General features: G+C 44.0%; 1 protein-coding gene across 2 annotated transcripts in view; it reads right to left on the bottom strand.

Annotated features, from left to right (window-relative positions):
* Positions 1-2,066: 2,066 nt before the first annotated feature.
* The window catches only part of LOC140394257 (protein disulfide-isomerase-like), a 49,290-nt gene continuing 35,811 nt past the window's right edge, over positions 2,067-15,545 (bottom strand). The window contains exons 8-11 of one of the 2 annotated variants that reach the window (XM_072481301.1): positions 14,933-15,053; positions 10,368-10,549; positions 2,543-2,647; positions 2,067-2,436 (exon numbers count right to left, since the gene is read on the bottom strand). In XM_072481301.1, coding sequence (XP_072337402.1) covers positions 2,338-2,436; positions 2,543-2,647; positions 10,368-10,549; positions 14,933-15,053 — 507 coding nt within the window. In that variant the 3' untranslated portion in view covers positions 2,067-2,337. The remainder of the gene's footprint in view (positions 2,437-2,542; positions 2,648-10,367; positions 10,550-14,932; positions 15,054-15,545) is intronic. The other variant, XM_072481302.1, reaches the window with a different exon arrangement.

Raw genomic sequence — 15,545 nt, 5'->3', positions numbered from 1 at the left:
GACCTTGGACACCATTGTTGCATTGTGGAAACTGGGCAGTATTGCAGCCCAGCCCGCAGTCCTTATAGCAGCTGCCAAAAGGTATGTTTTAACAACTACATTCTGGTGGTGGAGTCCGATGGAGCAGGACTGCTTCACCTGGCTACACATTAAAATCGAGGTCCTTACTGCCACTTCTCACCTTTCCTTCGCGAGTGTTGCCTCTCTTTCCCAATCACTGCCTCCACCATTTCCCTTTGTCCCCCTCCTTCTCGATCGTTTCCCACCAACCCCCACCCCCACTTCTCAAAGGCAAGTTCAAATGAGGGGGTTTTTGAAGATGGAAGGAGATGAAGGAAGGCACCAGGGTTTAAAGGGTGCTGGCTCTAGATTGCAAATATTACTAGCTAATGTCACTAATGTTAAAAAATAAAAATAAAAACCACACATTTTGAGTTTTGCTTTATTAAGAAGACTGAATGATGTCACTGTAATAAGAGAAGCACCAGTCTCTATCTGGTCCCCTTAGGAAGGATCCGTACAGATTGTGCAGATTCCTACAATGAGTGAATGAAAGGTGCACAAAGTGCATTCACCATTTCCCCTTGGAACAGGAGTGATCTTACAACACATATAATGAAGTAACAATTGCGCTGACCAGTTAAAGATGCTGATGGAGACCAAAACAGGTACTATTATCTGATGTGTTATGTCTCATAGCAATTTTCAGCCAAATGTCCATGATATTGTCAGATTGGCGAATAAAGATTTACAGATGGGTAGTGGAGGACAGCAGTGGAGGTGGATGTGCACTGGGAGTTAGGCGGTTGGAATATGATAGGCTACAGGAAGGGAGTTGGGCAGTGGGAGAGGGATGGGAAACGGATGAAGGATGATGGACATTGGGATAAGATGGATAGTTGGAGGGGGGTGGACAGTGTAATGGGGAATGGGCAGTGAGCGGGTGGAATGGGTAGGAGGAAGGGCAATGGGGAGAAGGAGGGGGTTGGGCAGTGGGAGCTGGGTAGCCAGAGGGAATAGGCTGGGAAGAGCAGTGAGAGGGGTGGGGGGAGTGTGAGCATAACCAGGGGGCTCGGGATATGTGGCAATCTTAACAACAGGGATTCTTTCAAATAGAAATTCCTAGAGTCCATTCCAAATCCAGCTTCGACCCAGCTGCTGAGATCGTGCAGGGAATTGCTGGCAGGAAGCCAAAAGGATTTATTTTGGCCTCCCATTGCCATCCCATTGTGGCTGCTGCCATACCTGTGAAGATTACTTTGGAATATTATGTCAGCCTCCGCCTGCCTTTAGTGGGTATCTATCTTGTTCAATGGCCTGATTCATTGTCATAAATGTTGCAGTGGCCAGGAACAAGTCTGGTTGGAGTTGGGCATCACATAGTTTAAATTTTAACACCTCCAACACATCAATCCCACTGGGTGAGAGGGTTTAAATCCCAGCCCATGATTATACAGGTGGATTAGCAACCATACCTGAGCCCTGAGAAATCTAGCTAATTTAAAACACTCTCTTAAATGTATCATACTTTAATATAAACTGTAAGATAAATAGGTAACATTTAAGACAACAGAATATTGCACAATTCTAACAGTAACAGTACTGTCAAACGGATAATGATAACCAATGAGCGTTCCGGGTGTGCAGTAAGACTCTTATCACATAGTTCAAATTATAATGATGTTAGATTTTATTTGAATGAGACAAGGAAACAAAGTAGATTGTGCATGTTTTTCGTAAATAATAACTGAACCATGAAGTAATTTCACTCAAAAAAATGTAAGCACCACACTTTCTTTTTCAATATGGGCCCAAGTATGTGGTTGAAACTAGGGGACACATTCTAGTGTTGCTACCTATTATTATCTTAAATTGCCTGGGCATAGAGAATGAGGAAAATACGATGGGCTGGAGTGCCCATAACGGAATCCATTTGAAATCCCATCCATGAATTGAAATGCATGGAGAACTGCCATACATTCCTCCCACCCGAACTTCCTCTAATTCACCAAGAACAGTGGGTGCAGTATGTTGAGGCATATGAACACAAAAAATCAACCCTATGGTTTCAGAGAAGAAAATGTTTATTATTTAGAAAAGATTGTTTCACATCAATGGTAATAAAAATACTCCTTTTCCCCAATTCTTTCTATGCGTTATTATGTGTGATACAACAAACATCTGATTCATTTGAATAACGCAGGGTAAAACACGATTCCCACCCCAAAATATCAATGCTTTTGATGGGAAATGATCCACCTTCGTGAAACCTTTGGCATTATCAAAGTCACAATACTGGTCTTGTGATTATTTCTGGGTCAAGCTGTAGAATTGAATCTATAATTCATCCTTTTTAGCTTCACTGGCAGTGTCGCTGCCTTTTGGATGCTGCTCTGTTGTTTTGTTGGTCTCTCCATTGAGAATGTCATCAATATCCTGCAATATTTAGGAGAAAATATTAATCATTAGAACAGTTGAGTATTTGAGGAGAGGAAGTAGGACCAGAGAAAATTACTGCAGATCAAATACAGAATGCACTGACCAGTTCATCATTATCATCTGCGCCAGCTTCTTGAGGTAATTTTCCACCATTGTCCAAAAATGTTGTAAAGGTTTCCAGATCCCTTGCTCCTTCGTAGTTTATAATCTGTAAAATAAACAACATACAACGATATTAACTTATTATAAGATAAATCACTTGGTTGCATGGTGTACCGAAAACAACCTCTCTCTAAATGTCGGAAAAACTAGGGAACTGATCATCGACTTCAGGAAGCGTAGCACGACACACACACTCCCGTCTGCATCAATGGCTCCGAAGTGGAGATGGTCGATAGCTTTAAGTTCCTGGGGTCACCATCACCAACAGTCTGTCCTGGTCCACTCATGTTGATGCAACAGTCAAGAAAGCCCAACAATGTCTCTACTTCCAACAGAAGCTAAAGAAATTTGGCATGTCTGCATCGACTCTCACAAACTTCTACAGATGTGTGATAGAGAGCATCCTATCCGGCTGCATCACAACCTGGTATGGCAACTGCTCGGTCCAAGATCGCAAGAAACTGCAGAATGTGGTGAACTCAACCCAACGCATCACACAAGCTTGCCACCCCCACATTGATTCTGTATATACCTCCCGCTGCCTCAGGAAGGCAGACAGCATTATCAGAAACCCCTCCTACCCAGGCATTGCCTTCTTCCAGACCCTTCAATCAGGTAGAAGGTACAGAAGTCTGAAGACCCGCACATCCAGACATAGGAACAGCTTCTTCCCCACAGCTACAAGACTCCTCAACAACTCTCCCTCAGATTGATCTGTTCACTATTCACGATGCCCTATGCTGTTCTTGCTCATGTATTTGCTTTGTTTGGCCCCTTGTTCCGCACTGTAACCAATCACTGTTTGTTGATGTACCATTTGTCAATGTTCTCTGTTGATTATTCTTTTTGTCCACTATGTATGTACTGTGTACGTTCCCTCTGCCGCAGAAAAATACTTTTCACTGTACTTCGGTACATGTGATAATGAATCAAATCGATCAATCAAAATAGTCAAATGTAAAAGAGGTGACCCAGTAGCATTTTGGGATTTGATATGGCATTTTTCAGAAAATATGAAATCACCTTAGTGGAAAAAATGTGTTACTTTACAGTAAGATCTGTAAATAGGGTGGCACAGTGGTTAACACTTGCTTCACAGCGCCAGCGACCCGGCTTGGGTCACTGACTATGCGGAGTCTGCACATTCTCCCTGTGCCTTCGTGGGTTTCCCCCGGGTGCTCCGGTTGTCAGGTGAACTGGACATTCTAAATTCTCCCTCAGTGTACCCGAACAGGCGCCGTAGTGTGGCAACTAGGGGATTTTCACAGTAACTTCATTGCAGTGTTCGTGTAAGCCTACTTGTGACACTAATAAAGATTATTATTAGTATTATTATTATGAGGCCAATCCTATCTCCATTTGATACACACACCTTATTGCTAGATGTACAGTTGATTGTGCTGCTGTGTAGATTTATTCCAGTACGAAGTCTTACAACACCAGGTTAAAGTCCAACAGGTTTGTTTTGATGTCACTAGCTTTCGGAGCGCTGCTCCTTCCTCAGGTGAATGAAGAGGTCTCTTCATTCACCTGAGGAAGGAGCAGCGCTCCGAAAGCTAGTGACATCGAAACAAACCTGTTGGACTTTAACCTGGTGTTGTAAGACTTCGTACTGTGCTCACCCCAGTCCAACGCCGGCATCTCCACATCATAGATTTATTCCCATAGTGGTGTCCACATTGCCATGCAAACGTATGAATTAGCAGCAGGAGTTGGCCATTTAGCCTCCTGGGCCTGCCCATTCAATAAGATCTGGCTGCTCTTATTGTGGGCTCAATGTTACTATCCTACCTACCTCCAGTACTCTTTAATTCCTTTGTTGTCAGGAATCTATCTAACTCTGCCTTAAAAATATTCACCGACTCTGCCTCTACCATTTTCTGGGGCAGAGAATTCCAGACTCATATGCCCTGGATTGTGGCTCCTTGTGCTTTGAAAGTCTGGCTGGTGATCTCGAGAACTGAACGAGTAGAGGCCAAGGCCTCCTCAATGGATCTTTTAAGATCTCTGAGAGAGAAAAAATACTGCTCACCTCCATCTTAAATGGGGAACCCCTTATTTTTCAATTGTGTCTCCTGGTTCTGGGCCGAGATTCCCCATTGCGAGTCCGCCCTGCTACCGCTGCTAGTGAGGATGGAGAATTTGGCGCTCAGTCAAATCTCCCATTCACTGCACTGGGACCAGAGAATCCCACTGCCATGAACGGACGGAGAATCCGGCCCCTGGTCTCTCCTACAAGGGGAAACATCCTTTCAGTGTCCACCTTGTCAAGTCTCCTCAGAATCTTACATGTTTCAATAAGTTTCCCTCGCATTCTTCGAAACTCCAATGGATAAAGGCCCAACTTTTCCAACCTTTCCTCACAGGATAACTCCTCAACCCTGAAACCAGTTGAGTGAACCTTTTCTGAACTGCTTCGAATGCAATTATATCCTTTCTTAAGTAGGGAGACCAAAACTGTACACGGTCTCACCAATGCCCTGAACAACTGTACCAAAACAACCCATTTTCCATTCCCCTTGCAATAAACAACATTCTATTTGTCTTCATAATCACTTGCTGCGTCTGCATACTAAAGTTTTGTGGTTCTCGTACCAGTATTCTTCTGTACCACCGTGTTATGCAATCTCTCTCTGCCAGAATTTAAGGACAGCTGTTTTGAGGATGTATTTCCATTTTCAAACCTCTACATTGAAATACATTGAACATAAAAAAGCCTTTTTCAAAATGTAAGTATGAACAGACAACATGACACCTTCCAGGTTGTAGCGCACATAGACTCCCGAGAGACGAATAGAGGTGACGTCGATGAGGCTTTATTAAGCGTGACTTGTTCCCCGCAGTTCAGCAACAGACTGGCCTGCGGGGGAGAACTCCTGGTTCTTATACTCCGCCTTCAGGGCGGAGCTAGAGATCAACAGCCAACCAGGACCCGGGATCTGTCAGCCAATGACATCACGGCTTCACAGTCCCACATGACCCCTAATGCATACTACCACTCAGGTTTTATTCAAACATTGTCAGACTCGTATCTCCAGATCTGGCTATAAAAGACATTTAAACTGCAAAGACCACTCCAGCAATGTCCACTGAATTCTAAAATGTATTTAAAAACCCTTTACTTCTGAGGAAACAGGAGACAGGAAGGGACTTCAAAGGAACCCAACATTATTAACTTCTTTACCTGGTGGATCAATGCTTCATCAAAATCAACATAGTGGCCATTTTATGTTTCCAAAGGCTGTTTGAGAGCAGCCATTTTGTTTGTAGCACCCAGGAAGAACTCTGAAAGAAAACATCAGAGAGGGTCTTGGCCAAGGAAGGGCAAAGAAGAAGGTATTAGGAAGTGAACTGTTATTCTGCTGAAGGAATAGTTTACAAGTACCATAACTGCAGAATTAGTAGGAAATAGGGCACCTTTCACTCCCAAAAACCTGCTGATCTGATGGGTCCATCCAAAAAGCCAAATCTCTGAATAATAGACTGCAGAAGCCATCACAGCTGTTAAACCGAACCTCAAGCTTCAACTCCTTTACTTCAGAAAAGAGTTAAAGAAACACACTGGCAATGATATCCCCCAGAGACTAATTTGAAATCTCACCTTAAAGATTTTTTTATATTTATGTCTTCAAATTTTGTATCTGTATTTTAGTTAATAACTTTATCCCTTTTACCTAAGGAATTTACAGCAGTAGCTTTTGTAATAAACCTTTACCTTGTTTAAGACTAAAGCTTTTTGCTGGGTTATTTTTAAATTGAACCACTCATAAATTACACATACACACAAATCCTGCGCTTATGGATCACTTTAAGGATACACCTTATACGTGATTGTGACACTCTCCATTTCAATAATATGCAGCTTTGTATTCTTCCTGCCAAAGCGGGAAAGTTCCCATTTTCCCACATTACGCTCCATTTAATGGGAGGCACGGTAGCACAGTGGTTAGCACTGTTGCTTCACAGCGCCGGGGTCCCAGGTTCGATTCCCAGCTTGAGTCACTGTCTGTGTAGAGTCTGCACGTTCTCCCCGTGTCTCCATGGGTTTCCTCCGGTTTCCTCCCACAAGTCCCGAACGACATGCTGTTAGGTAATTTGAACATTCTGAATTCTCCCTCTGGGTACCCAACAGGTGCCGGAATGTGGCAATTAGGGGTTTTTCACAGTAACTTCATTGCAGTGTTAATGTAAGCCTACTTGTGACAATAAGGATTATTATTATCTGCCAAATTTTGTTTGCACTCACTTAATCTATTTATGTCCCTTTGCGGACCCCTTTTATCCTTTTCGCAACTTACATTCCTGCCTACATTTGTGTCATCAGTAAATTTAGCAATTATATATTCGATCCCTTCATCTAAATCATTTGTATAGACTGTAAATAGTTGAGACTCCGGCACTAATCCCAGTGGCACACCACTCGTTACATCTTGCCAACCCAAAAATGACCCATTTATGCCTGCACTCTGTTTCCTGTTAGGTAACCAATCCTAGATCCATGATTATAAGATATCCCCTGCACCATGAGCTCTTCCTTTGTGTATTAACCTTTGATGTAGCACCCTGTCAAATGCCTTCTGTAAATCTAAGTTAATGACAGGCACAGCATTCCCTTTATTCACATTGCTAGTTACTTCCTCAAAGAACTCCAGTAAATTAGTCTGATACAATATTCCTTTCACAAAACCATGGTGACTCTGCCTGATTGCACAGATATTTTCTAAGTGCCCAAATATAACTCAGGGCAGACCTCCATCCCAGGTTACACAAGAAATCCAATTGGAGGGCTAGTCCATTTTGATGGTCATTAGCATGGGGTCAGTAGGCTTCAGGCAGAAATCTAGTGACTTGGGACAACTGACCCACTCCAGAATATTCTAATATTGAGCAATCCAGTCAGCCTCTACGTTTGAAAAAGGTAGGTTCTGAGCTGAGGGATGGGGCACCTATTCTCAGGCATGGGAAGGACTCATGCAGGAGGATTCCTGTCTCTCCTGGCCCCAACAAAACCAAATTAATACATACCCGGTCAGCTCTTTGTCAACCAATTGTCCAACTGATGCTGGACACAGCGTTCACAAGACATACTCCTCCCAGTCCTGTCTGAAAATAGAAATCAGGGTCCTATTGATGTCATTGGCAGCTGCTATGCATATTTAAGAGGCCTGCCTCCTGACTCAGCCAGGCATTTCAGATGGCCAGCAATCAGGCTGAGGGAAGACCCCCATTGGCAGGAAAAGGTCGGTAGGTCATTCTCACCATTTTTGGGGTGCAGCTGCTTCCTTTCCACATGCACTAAGTCAGTGCAAATTTACAGTTGATTATTAACGGTGCCCGCTATTAAGGTAGGTGGTGACTCTTGCAATAATTGTACCGACTGGATTCTCTGGACAAAGTGGTAGAGTTTCCATTTGTTTCTGTTAGTAACATCTGTGCAATCCAGGTGTAATCATCCAAACCAGTGCAAAAGACTGTAAATTTAAATGAAGCGCACCCAAAAGAATATGTTTGTGTTTTCCATGATCTGTTCCATTGGTTCAAGATTCAATTTGTCCAATTTAGGTACCGTCCATAAAGCTGCCCTTGCCCCCAGCTGAAAATTATAAGATGCCATCAATTGGCACTTGTTTGGGAATTGTGTTCCATACATTGTGTTCATCTTTTTTAGGGGCAGAGGCATTAGTAGGCACTTTAAAAAAAATGTTTATTCATTTCAAAACACACTTAATTTACCAAGAGTTTGATTAGTGCTTGCCAATGAAACGATTCAGTATGGTTTTTGGAGGACTATTTACAGATGCCTCCATGAAAGTGCATCTGGTCACCACTCTTGAATGCATAAATGAATGCTTTTCAATGTGGAAAATGAAAAAATTCATGTTCCATGAGCCTAATTGAGTATCTCAACAAATGTAAGATTCTTTCATTAATTGTTTTCAGCAACAAAAGTGAATTTTCCTTTGCCACAGTAATCTTGTTAAATAAATAACTATTAAAGTGGTTTAGCATATATAACGAATAATCTTCCAACCTTTCTCAGTAGTGGGCCTTGAAGATTAAAGTATTTGCTGGGCGAGATTGGTGAACCATTTTATAGAATCGTAGAATTTTCAGTGCAAAAGGTAGCCATTCGGCCTGTGATGAATATCATGTTCGCCGCAGAATTCGGTTTGAAATAAGGCAACAGAAATTAATACGACCAGTATTTTAATTCAAAATGGAATAAAATCACTTCAGCTAAAGGTAGTCCAGAAGTCACCATTTGCTGGGAGAAACTCCTAGCTGACTTCAAGGATCATTAATACATTCCAAACAAATACAGGATAAGGAAAACCTTGCATTGGCACACCATAAATTCTCTAGATCACTCCCCTGCACCTATAATTATTGAAACCATGAGGACAGAACATTCTTCAGATAAACAATACACAAATCCTTCATTAACTATATAACTCTTGACACTTAGAATAACACCCTCAAATAAGTGTCAATCTATATATCTAAGATACATGGCAACACTGAAAAGAGACAGATCTCTATACGATCCCTCTTTGCCAATATATCTTAAGACACCTGACATTCACGCAGACACTAAGATCATTAAAACATATATAGATGATACATCAAGTTAGCCATTTGGCTGTGGGCAATTAACCAACAATAAGTGATAAGATAGTCCTTGACCGATTAAAAAGATTTATGTATAAAAAGAGGGGCATTTTGGCAGAGAGGTACCCTTCGCACTCCCCTACGGGAGTGTGGGTCAAAGCTTCAAGCTTGCCTCGCCAAACAAAGACCATCATGGTTTTGTAAGTATGTTTCTGTTAAACTTCTTAGAAATGTATTAGAATTTGATAGGAGATATTTTAGAATTTTCCATGTTTTAGATATCTCATGCTCTGAAGAGAAGTTAGTGTGTTAGCAGATAACAAAGGACAGTTAACAGGTTTTTATATTATTAACAGATAACTAAAGACTGTTAATCAATTTATATTTTTAAGTCTGCAATTCTGTATGTATCAATTGAGAGTATTTTACAGTAAAAATACTTTTATTAAAAATTATACTGTGTAGACATACTCTCAAAGTTTAAAATCCTAGACACTCATTTAGGAAGTCTTAAATGACTAGGACCCCCGACGACAGAGGTAACGATTTAGTTATGAGTGACGCATCTGAACTTTTCCCATAAAAAGTAACTGAGATCCTGTTTAACTGTCTGACACCCGGAAAAGCATTCTCCCTTCGTCAGATCTATTTTGAATCTTAGCAGAGAAATGGATTTCCCTCTTTTGGTGGGTTGACCCAAAGCATAGGTCATTAATAAAGTATTATCAGGTCCGGAATAACCTAAATCCTTCACAGGCCCATCAAATCTGCACCAGCCCTTAGAAAGAGCACCCTACTCAAGTTCACACACAAACTTTTTGAACACTAAGGGCAATTTAGCATGGCCAATCCACCTAACCTGCACATCTTTGGACTGTGGGAGGAAACTGCAGCACCCAGAGGAAACCCACACAGACAAGGGGAGGATGTGCAGACTCCGCACAGACAGTACCCAAGCCGGGAATTGAGCATGGGACTCTGGAGCTGTGAAGCAACTGTGCTAACGACTATGCTACCGTGCTGCCTTAAGTGAATGGTTGGAGAATGAGGCAAATTGCCTGAGTTGCTGCTATGTGCTGCTGATAGGCATGGACCCAAACAAGAGTGCAGTCAAAAATAATACCCAATTAGTTTTAAGGGTGGGGTCGCAAACAGACCTTTTTTCCTGAGGCAGCAGGGAAGTATTTGATAGTTGGAAATCCTTCGACTGTAACAGATTCAACTTCGTTAATGGTAGCATCCATTTTAGCAATTAAAACATTTTCATGATCCTTGTACTTCTCGCCCAATTGATCCCAGATAGGAGCGAGTTCTTTACAGTGACTACACCAGGGAGCATCTGGAAGACAAAACTAGAGCATCAATTGCTGGCAGCTTTGATCCCTTTGTTTTCCTGTACTGATCATGTTGACGATGACAAAAGAATGAGGCCTAACCTGCAGGAACAAGGTGCTTGTGACAAGTTATTAAGTAACTATTTTTCTGTCATAGTGACTAAATACCTACCAGTAATCATGTGCTGGACTCTACACTGAGGGTGGGCTCCATATACCCATCATAAATCTCAGGGACAAGTTGGAGGGCAACACAGTAGCACAGTGGTTAGCACAGTTGCTTAACAGCTCCAGGGTCCCAGGTTCGATTCCCGGCTTGGGTCACTGTCTGTGCGGAGTCTGCACGTTCTCCCCGTGTCTGCGTGGGTTTCCTCTGGGTGCTCCGATTTCATCCCACAGTCCAAAGATGTGCAGGTTAAGTGGATTGGCCATGCTAAATTGCCCTTGGTGTCCAACAAAAAAAAGGTTAGGCTCTTTCCGAGGGCCGGCGCAGACCTGATGGGCCGAATGGCCTTCTTCTGCACTGTAAATTCTATGATTCTATAATTATAATCCACCCCCCTCCGCTACTCTTTTACTGGCCAGCAGCCCACAGCTGCCCATTAAATTGGAGTGCACGGGATGGGGCACTTAATTGGGCATTAACTGTCCTCTTAACTGCCTCAATTGAGGGCGGAGAGGGTCAGCACTAAGAAACAAGAGTCACAGGGGTTGCTGAGTATCAAGGTGGGCTCCTTGAAAGGCCCACTGTTGCTCTGAGACTTTGCTGCAGTTGTAAAAACAAGAAGTAAAATCAAAAAACAGCCCTAACTCCCACGCACACCAATTCATGCCACCTCATGCCTCCACCAACCACCTCGTAACCTCCATGTCACCTCATGCCCCTACCCACAACTCATGGCACTTTAGAACTCCTGTGCCCGCCCAATCCAACCCAAGACCTCCCCACTCATCACCCTTTGCCATTTACACTCTCAATGCTAACTCTCCCAGCATCCACCATGGCCAGACCTCAGTTGCCACGGTGAGATAAAATAAAATTGTGAGTGTATCATCTGGACCTCACAATTCTTTTTAAAAACCCTCATTCATAAAAATACATACAATACATTTGAATTTTTCAAGTATTTAACTGCTCATAAAAAACATTTTCTTTAAGTAATTAATTCTTTTTTCAGAGACTAACGGCTTGACTGAGTCATCCACTTTCTACACACATTCATTCATGTCTAGTTCTAACAATCCCAAAAAGCACCTTGAGGGCGATTCTCCAATATTGGGCCCAAGAGTTTGCGCCGTCGTGAACACCGGGCCCGGTTACGTACGATTCTGGCCCATACACAGGGGGCCAGCACGCCGCTGGAGCAGTTTACGCCGCTCCAGCCTCCTTTCACGACGCCAAATGGGCGCTGCGCCAACCCGCGCATGCGCAGTTGGGCCAGCTCAATCCTGCGCATGCGCAGTTGGGCCGCGCCATCTAGCGCAAGCGTGGGGGACCTCTTTAGCGTGCCGGCCCCGACTCAAGATGGAGTCGGTGTTCAGGGGCCGGCCGCGCCAGAAAGTAGGCCCGGGGGGGGAGAGGCCAGCCCGCCGATAGGTGGGCCCTGATCGCGGGCCAGACCCCATTGGAGGTCCCCCCCGGTGTAGGAGCCTCCTCCCCCCAGGCCGCCCCCCGATCGTTCCCGCAGAGTTCCTGCCAGCAGCGACCAGGGGTGAACGGCGCCGGCGGGACTCTGTCGTATCGGCGCGGCCGCTCGGCCCATCCAGGCCGGAGAATCGGCGGCCCCGCCAATTCCAGCGGCAACGCGCCAGTGCAAATGGCGCTGATTCTCCGCACCTCAGAGAATCGAGCGCCGGCGTCGGGGCGTGGATGCGGCAATTCTCCGGCCCGGCACGGGGCTCGGAGAATCGCCCCCCTTTATCTCTCCTAAAGGCCACATTACCTCTTCCAAAATGGTCCTGTATCTCGCCAAAAGCATGTCTTACTGCTCCTAAAGACTACCTGGAATTCTGCAAAAGGGGACCTTACATCTCCAAATAGCTCCAGCAGCTTTAGACCTTTTCCTTAATTCTGTTTTGGACACGCAGCAACCAAAACTGCATCTGTTTACAGGCAGTTGTACTTCTACCTGTGTAGCTGTCTCCGTGAACCAAGGATGCAAATTAAAATCCACCCCCACCCCGGAAATGGTGGATGCCAGGTTCAGGGGTCGGACTTCTGGAATCGGGCCTCCGGCACCATTTTGTCTGAGGCCCGGAACCCTGCCTGCTTTGGAACAATTCAGGCAAGTCTAGATATATCGGCACCAACAGGTGGCCACAGAACACCACTGGTGCTAATGGTGAGGTAGTGGATTATCAATTGGGTAACCAATTAAAGGCAGAATAGAGGAAACAAAATTTACGAAAGAATTAGCACAAATGTTCAGGGAGAATCCTGTGCCTGCAGAAAGCAAACACAATAAAGATTAAAATTGTCCCGAAAAGGATTTTTAAAATATTTGTAGCCTTTAAGTGAATTTCTGTATGATTTCCCAGTGCTGGTAATACTGGATCCTCAGTTAGGATGAAGATTATTTACACTGACAACACTCATATTCTCACATTCTGTAGCTAAATGCAGTATCCAACTAATACAATAGGGGGCGGGATTCTGTGATCCTGAGGCAAAATGTTGATGCCGTCGGAAACGCCGTCGCGTTTCTCGACGCCGTCAACACGGCCTCAGAATCGGCAATTCTGGCCCCTACAGGGTGCCAGCACGGCACTGGAGAGGTTCACGCTGCTCCAGCTGCTGATCTCGGCATCAACTGAGCGCTGCGGAATCCGCGCATGCGCAGTGGCACAGGCACCAACGCGCACATGCGCAGTGGCCTTCTTCAACACGCCGGCCACGACGCAACATGGCGCAGGTCTACAGGGGCCGGCTCGGAAGAAAGGAGGCCCCCAGCCAGAGAGGCCGACCCGCTGATTAGTGGGCCCCAATCGCAGGCCAGGCCACATCGGAGCCCCCCCCCCCCCGGGGTCAGTCCCCTCCCAGGAGCTTCCTGTTTCTCACTCCAGTCTCCATGGCAGATGAGTGTGGGCTCCGTTTTACAGGATTCCACCTACTCTTTTTGCCTATTACATGCTGAGATGGTCAGAGTTCTGGGCTGGAATTCTCAGGCCTTTCGCAGACGGCGGGATTCTGTGGTCCCACTGGTAGCACACCCCAGCCCGTGGGTTCCTTGGTGATGTGGGGTGGCTTCAATGGGAAATCCCAATGAACAAAGTGCCAAATTCTGCGTCTTCGCTAGCAGCGGTAACGGGGCGGACTCGCAACGGAGAATCCCGGCCTTGTCCTCTCATAGAATCAAAGGATATGGGAACAGACAGGAAAATGAGTTGAAGCTCAAGATCAGCCATGATCATACTGAATGGGTGGAACAAGCTTTATGGGCTGTATGGTCTTCTCCTGTTCCTATTTCTTATGTTCTTTTGCGCATTCCATGAATTGGTTCAAACATCAGGCAAAATGGCACAAAAATCAACCTCATCAAACACAGCTGAATCCTTTTCTTTCCAACCCAGCACCAAAAACAGTGCAAAATGGCTTGATTCTTCATATATTGTTTCTGTCTAAACAGATCCTTATCTGAAAGGTGCTTGCGCAAAGCTTTTATTACACAATTGTGTTATTTTGGTTGTCCTTCCAAGTTGTTATGCTGGTGAGCTGCTGTCCCTTTGCCATTCGAATTGGGAGAGGCTGCGAGTTTCGGAGAAGCTGAAGCAAGTCACTGCTGTACACCCAGCTGACGGTGGGGGGAGTGGATGTTTAAAATTGCAGGTCATTCCAAATGAATCTTTTCGTACAACTGCGCGCTGACTTTTTCTAAAATCCACGATGGAAAAAGGTTCGGAGAAGTTTCTCGTCTCAGCGGTGCTGAAAATAGGGATGCCTGTGTGAGGCAATATTTAATAAGGTTTCACTCCCTGTTTTTAGCACTGTGTGTTTGCACTAGCTTCGGCACTCATATTTACATGTAAGTGACAATCAAAATACCAAATTAGAAAAAAATAGAACTTTTAAAAACTTTTTTTTTCCTAATATGTGGCCAGCATGTATTGTCCATTCCTTATTGCCCTTGAGAAGGTGGCGGTGCAGGGATGGTTGAAGGAGCCTTAGCAGTGCATTTTCAAGATGATGCACGCTGCTGCCACTGTACGTTGGTGGTGGAGGAAGTGAATGTTTCCGATGGTGCACGAATCAAAGCATATATTCTTTTTGTGGAGTGGCAAGTCGTTCATACCATGAATGATATTGGGTAAATGTAAGGTACCTTGTATGAAAAAAAAGTTTTTTGATCAGAATTTATAATCCAAAATATATTTGCAAATCCAATACTTACAGATCTCAACAAACACATTTTTCGTCTCATCAAAAGCAACTTTTTCAAAATTCCTTCCGACCAGAACCTTAACTGGATTCTTGTCCCAGTCCTCAGGAATGTCTTCACTTTTTAGGTAAGGCTAAAATGATTAAAGAAACCTTTAGTATCACAGATAAAGGGGGAATATAGTTTAAACAACTGATTAGAACCTATATTAGCAAATTGCTGACTAATTCAGATACTGGAGCTGGATCGAATTTCATCAACTGAGTGCAAAGGTTATAGTTTAATAGTTTACTGCTGAAATTTGATTGTTTGAGATTAATAATTATGATCTAAATTTCCTTTGGTTCTGCTTCTTTAACAACTTTTGTTCATTGCAATCTGGAAGTTGGTTCTTGATAAATTATATTTACTGCTTATTTTAATAATTACCATGTGTGAAGTGGTCTAAGTGTCTTTGATAGCCTGGTTACAATTACTTATACTGTTTTGCTGAGAGGGCTTCAGGATAATGATGTTCGACCTGAGCAATGTAAGACTTCCCTGTATTTACAATGTTTGGCAATTTAGTGAAACCTGAAATTTTTCTTCTACATTTCAGGGGCGAGATTCTCCGACCCCCCGCCGG

The sequence above is a fragment of the Scyliorhinus torazame genome, chromosome 17 (assembly GCF_047496885.1).
Source record: "Scyliorhinus torazame isolate Kashiwa2021f chromosome 17, sScyTor2.1, whole genome shotgun sequence".
In the NCBI taxonomy this organism is placed as follows: domain Eukaryota; kingdom Metazoa; phylum Chordata; class Chondrichthyes; order Carcharhiniformes; family Scyliorhinidae; genus Scyliorhinus; species Scyliorhinus torazame.
Note: the sequence above shows the minus strand (reverse complement) of the source record. Positions and strands in the feature narration are given on the sequence as shown.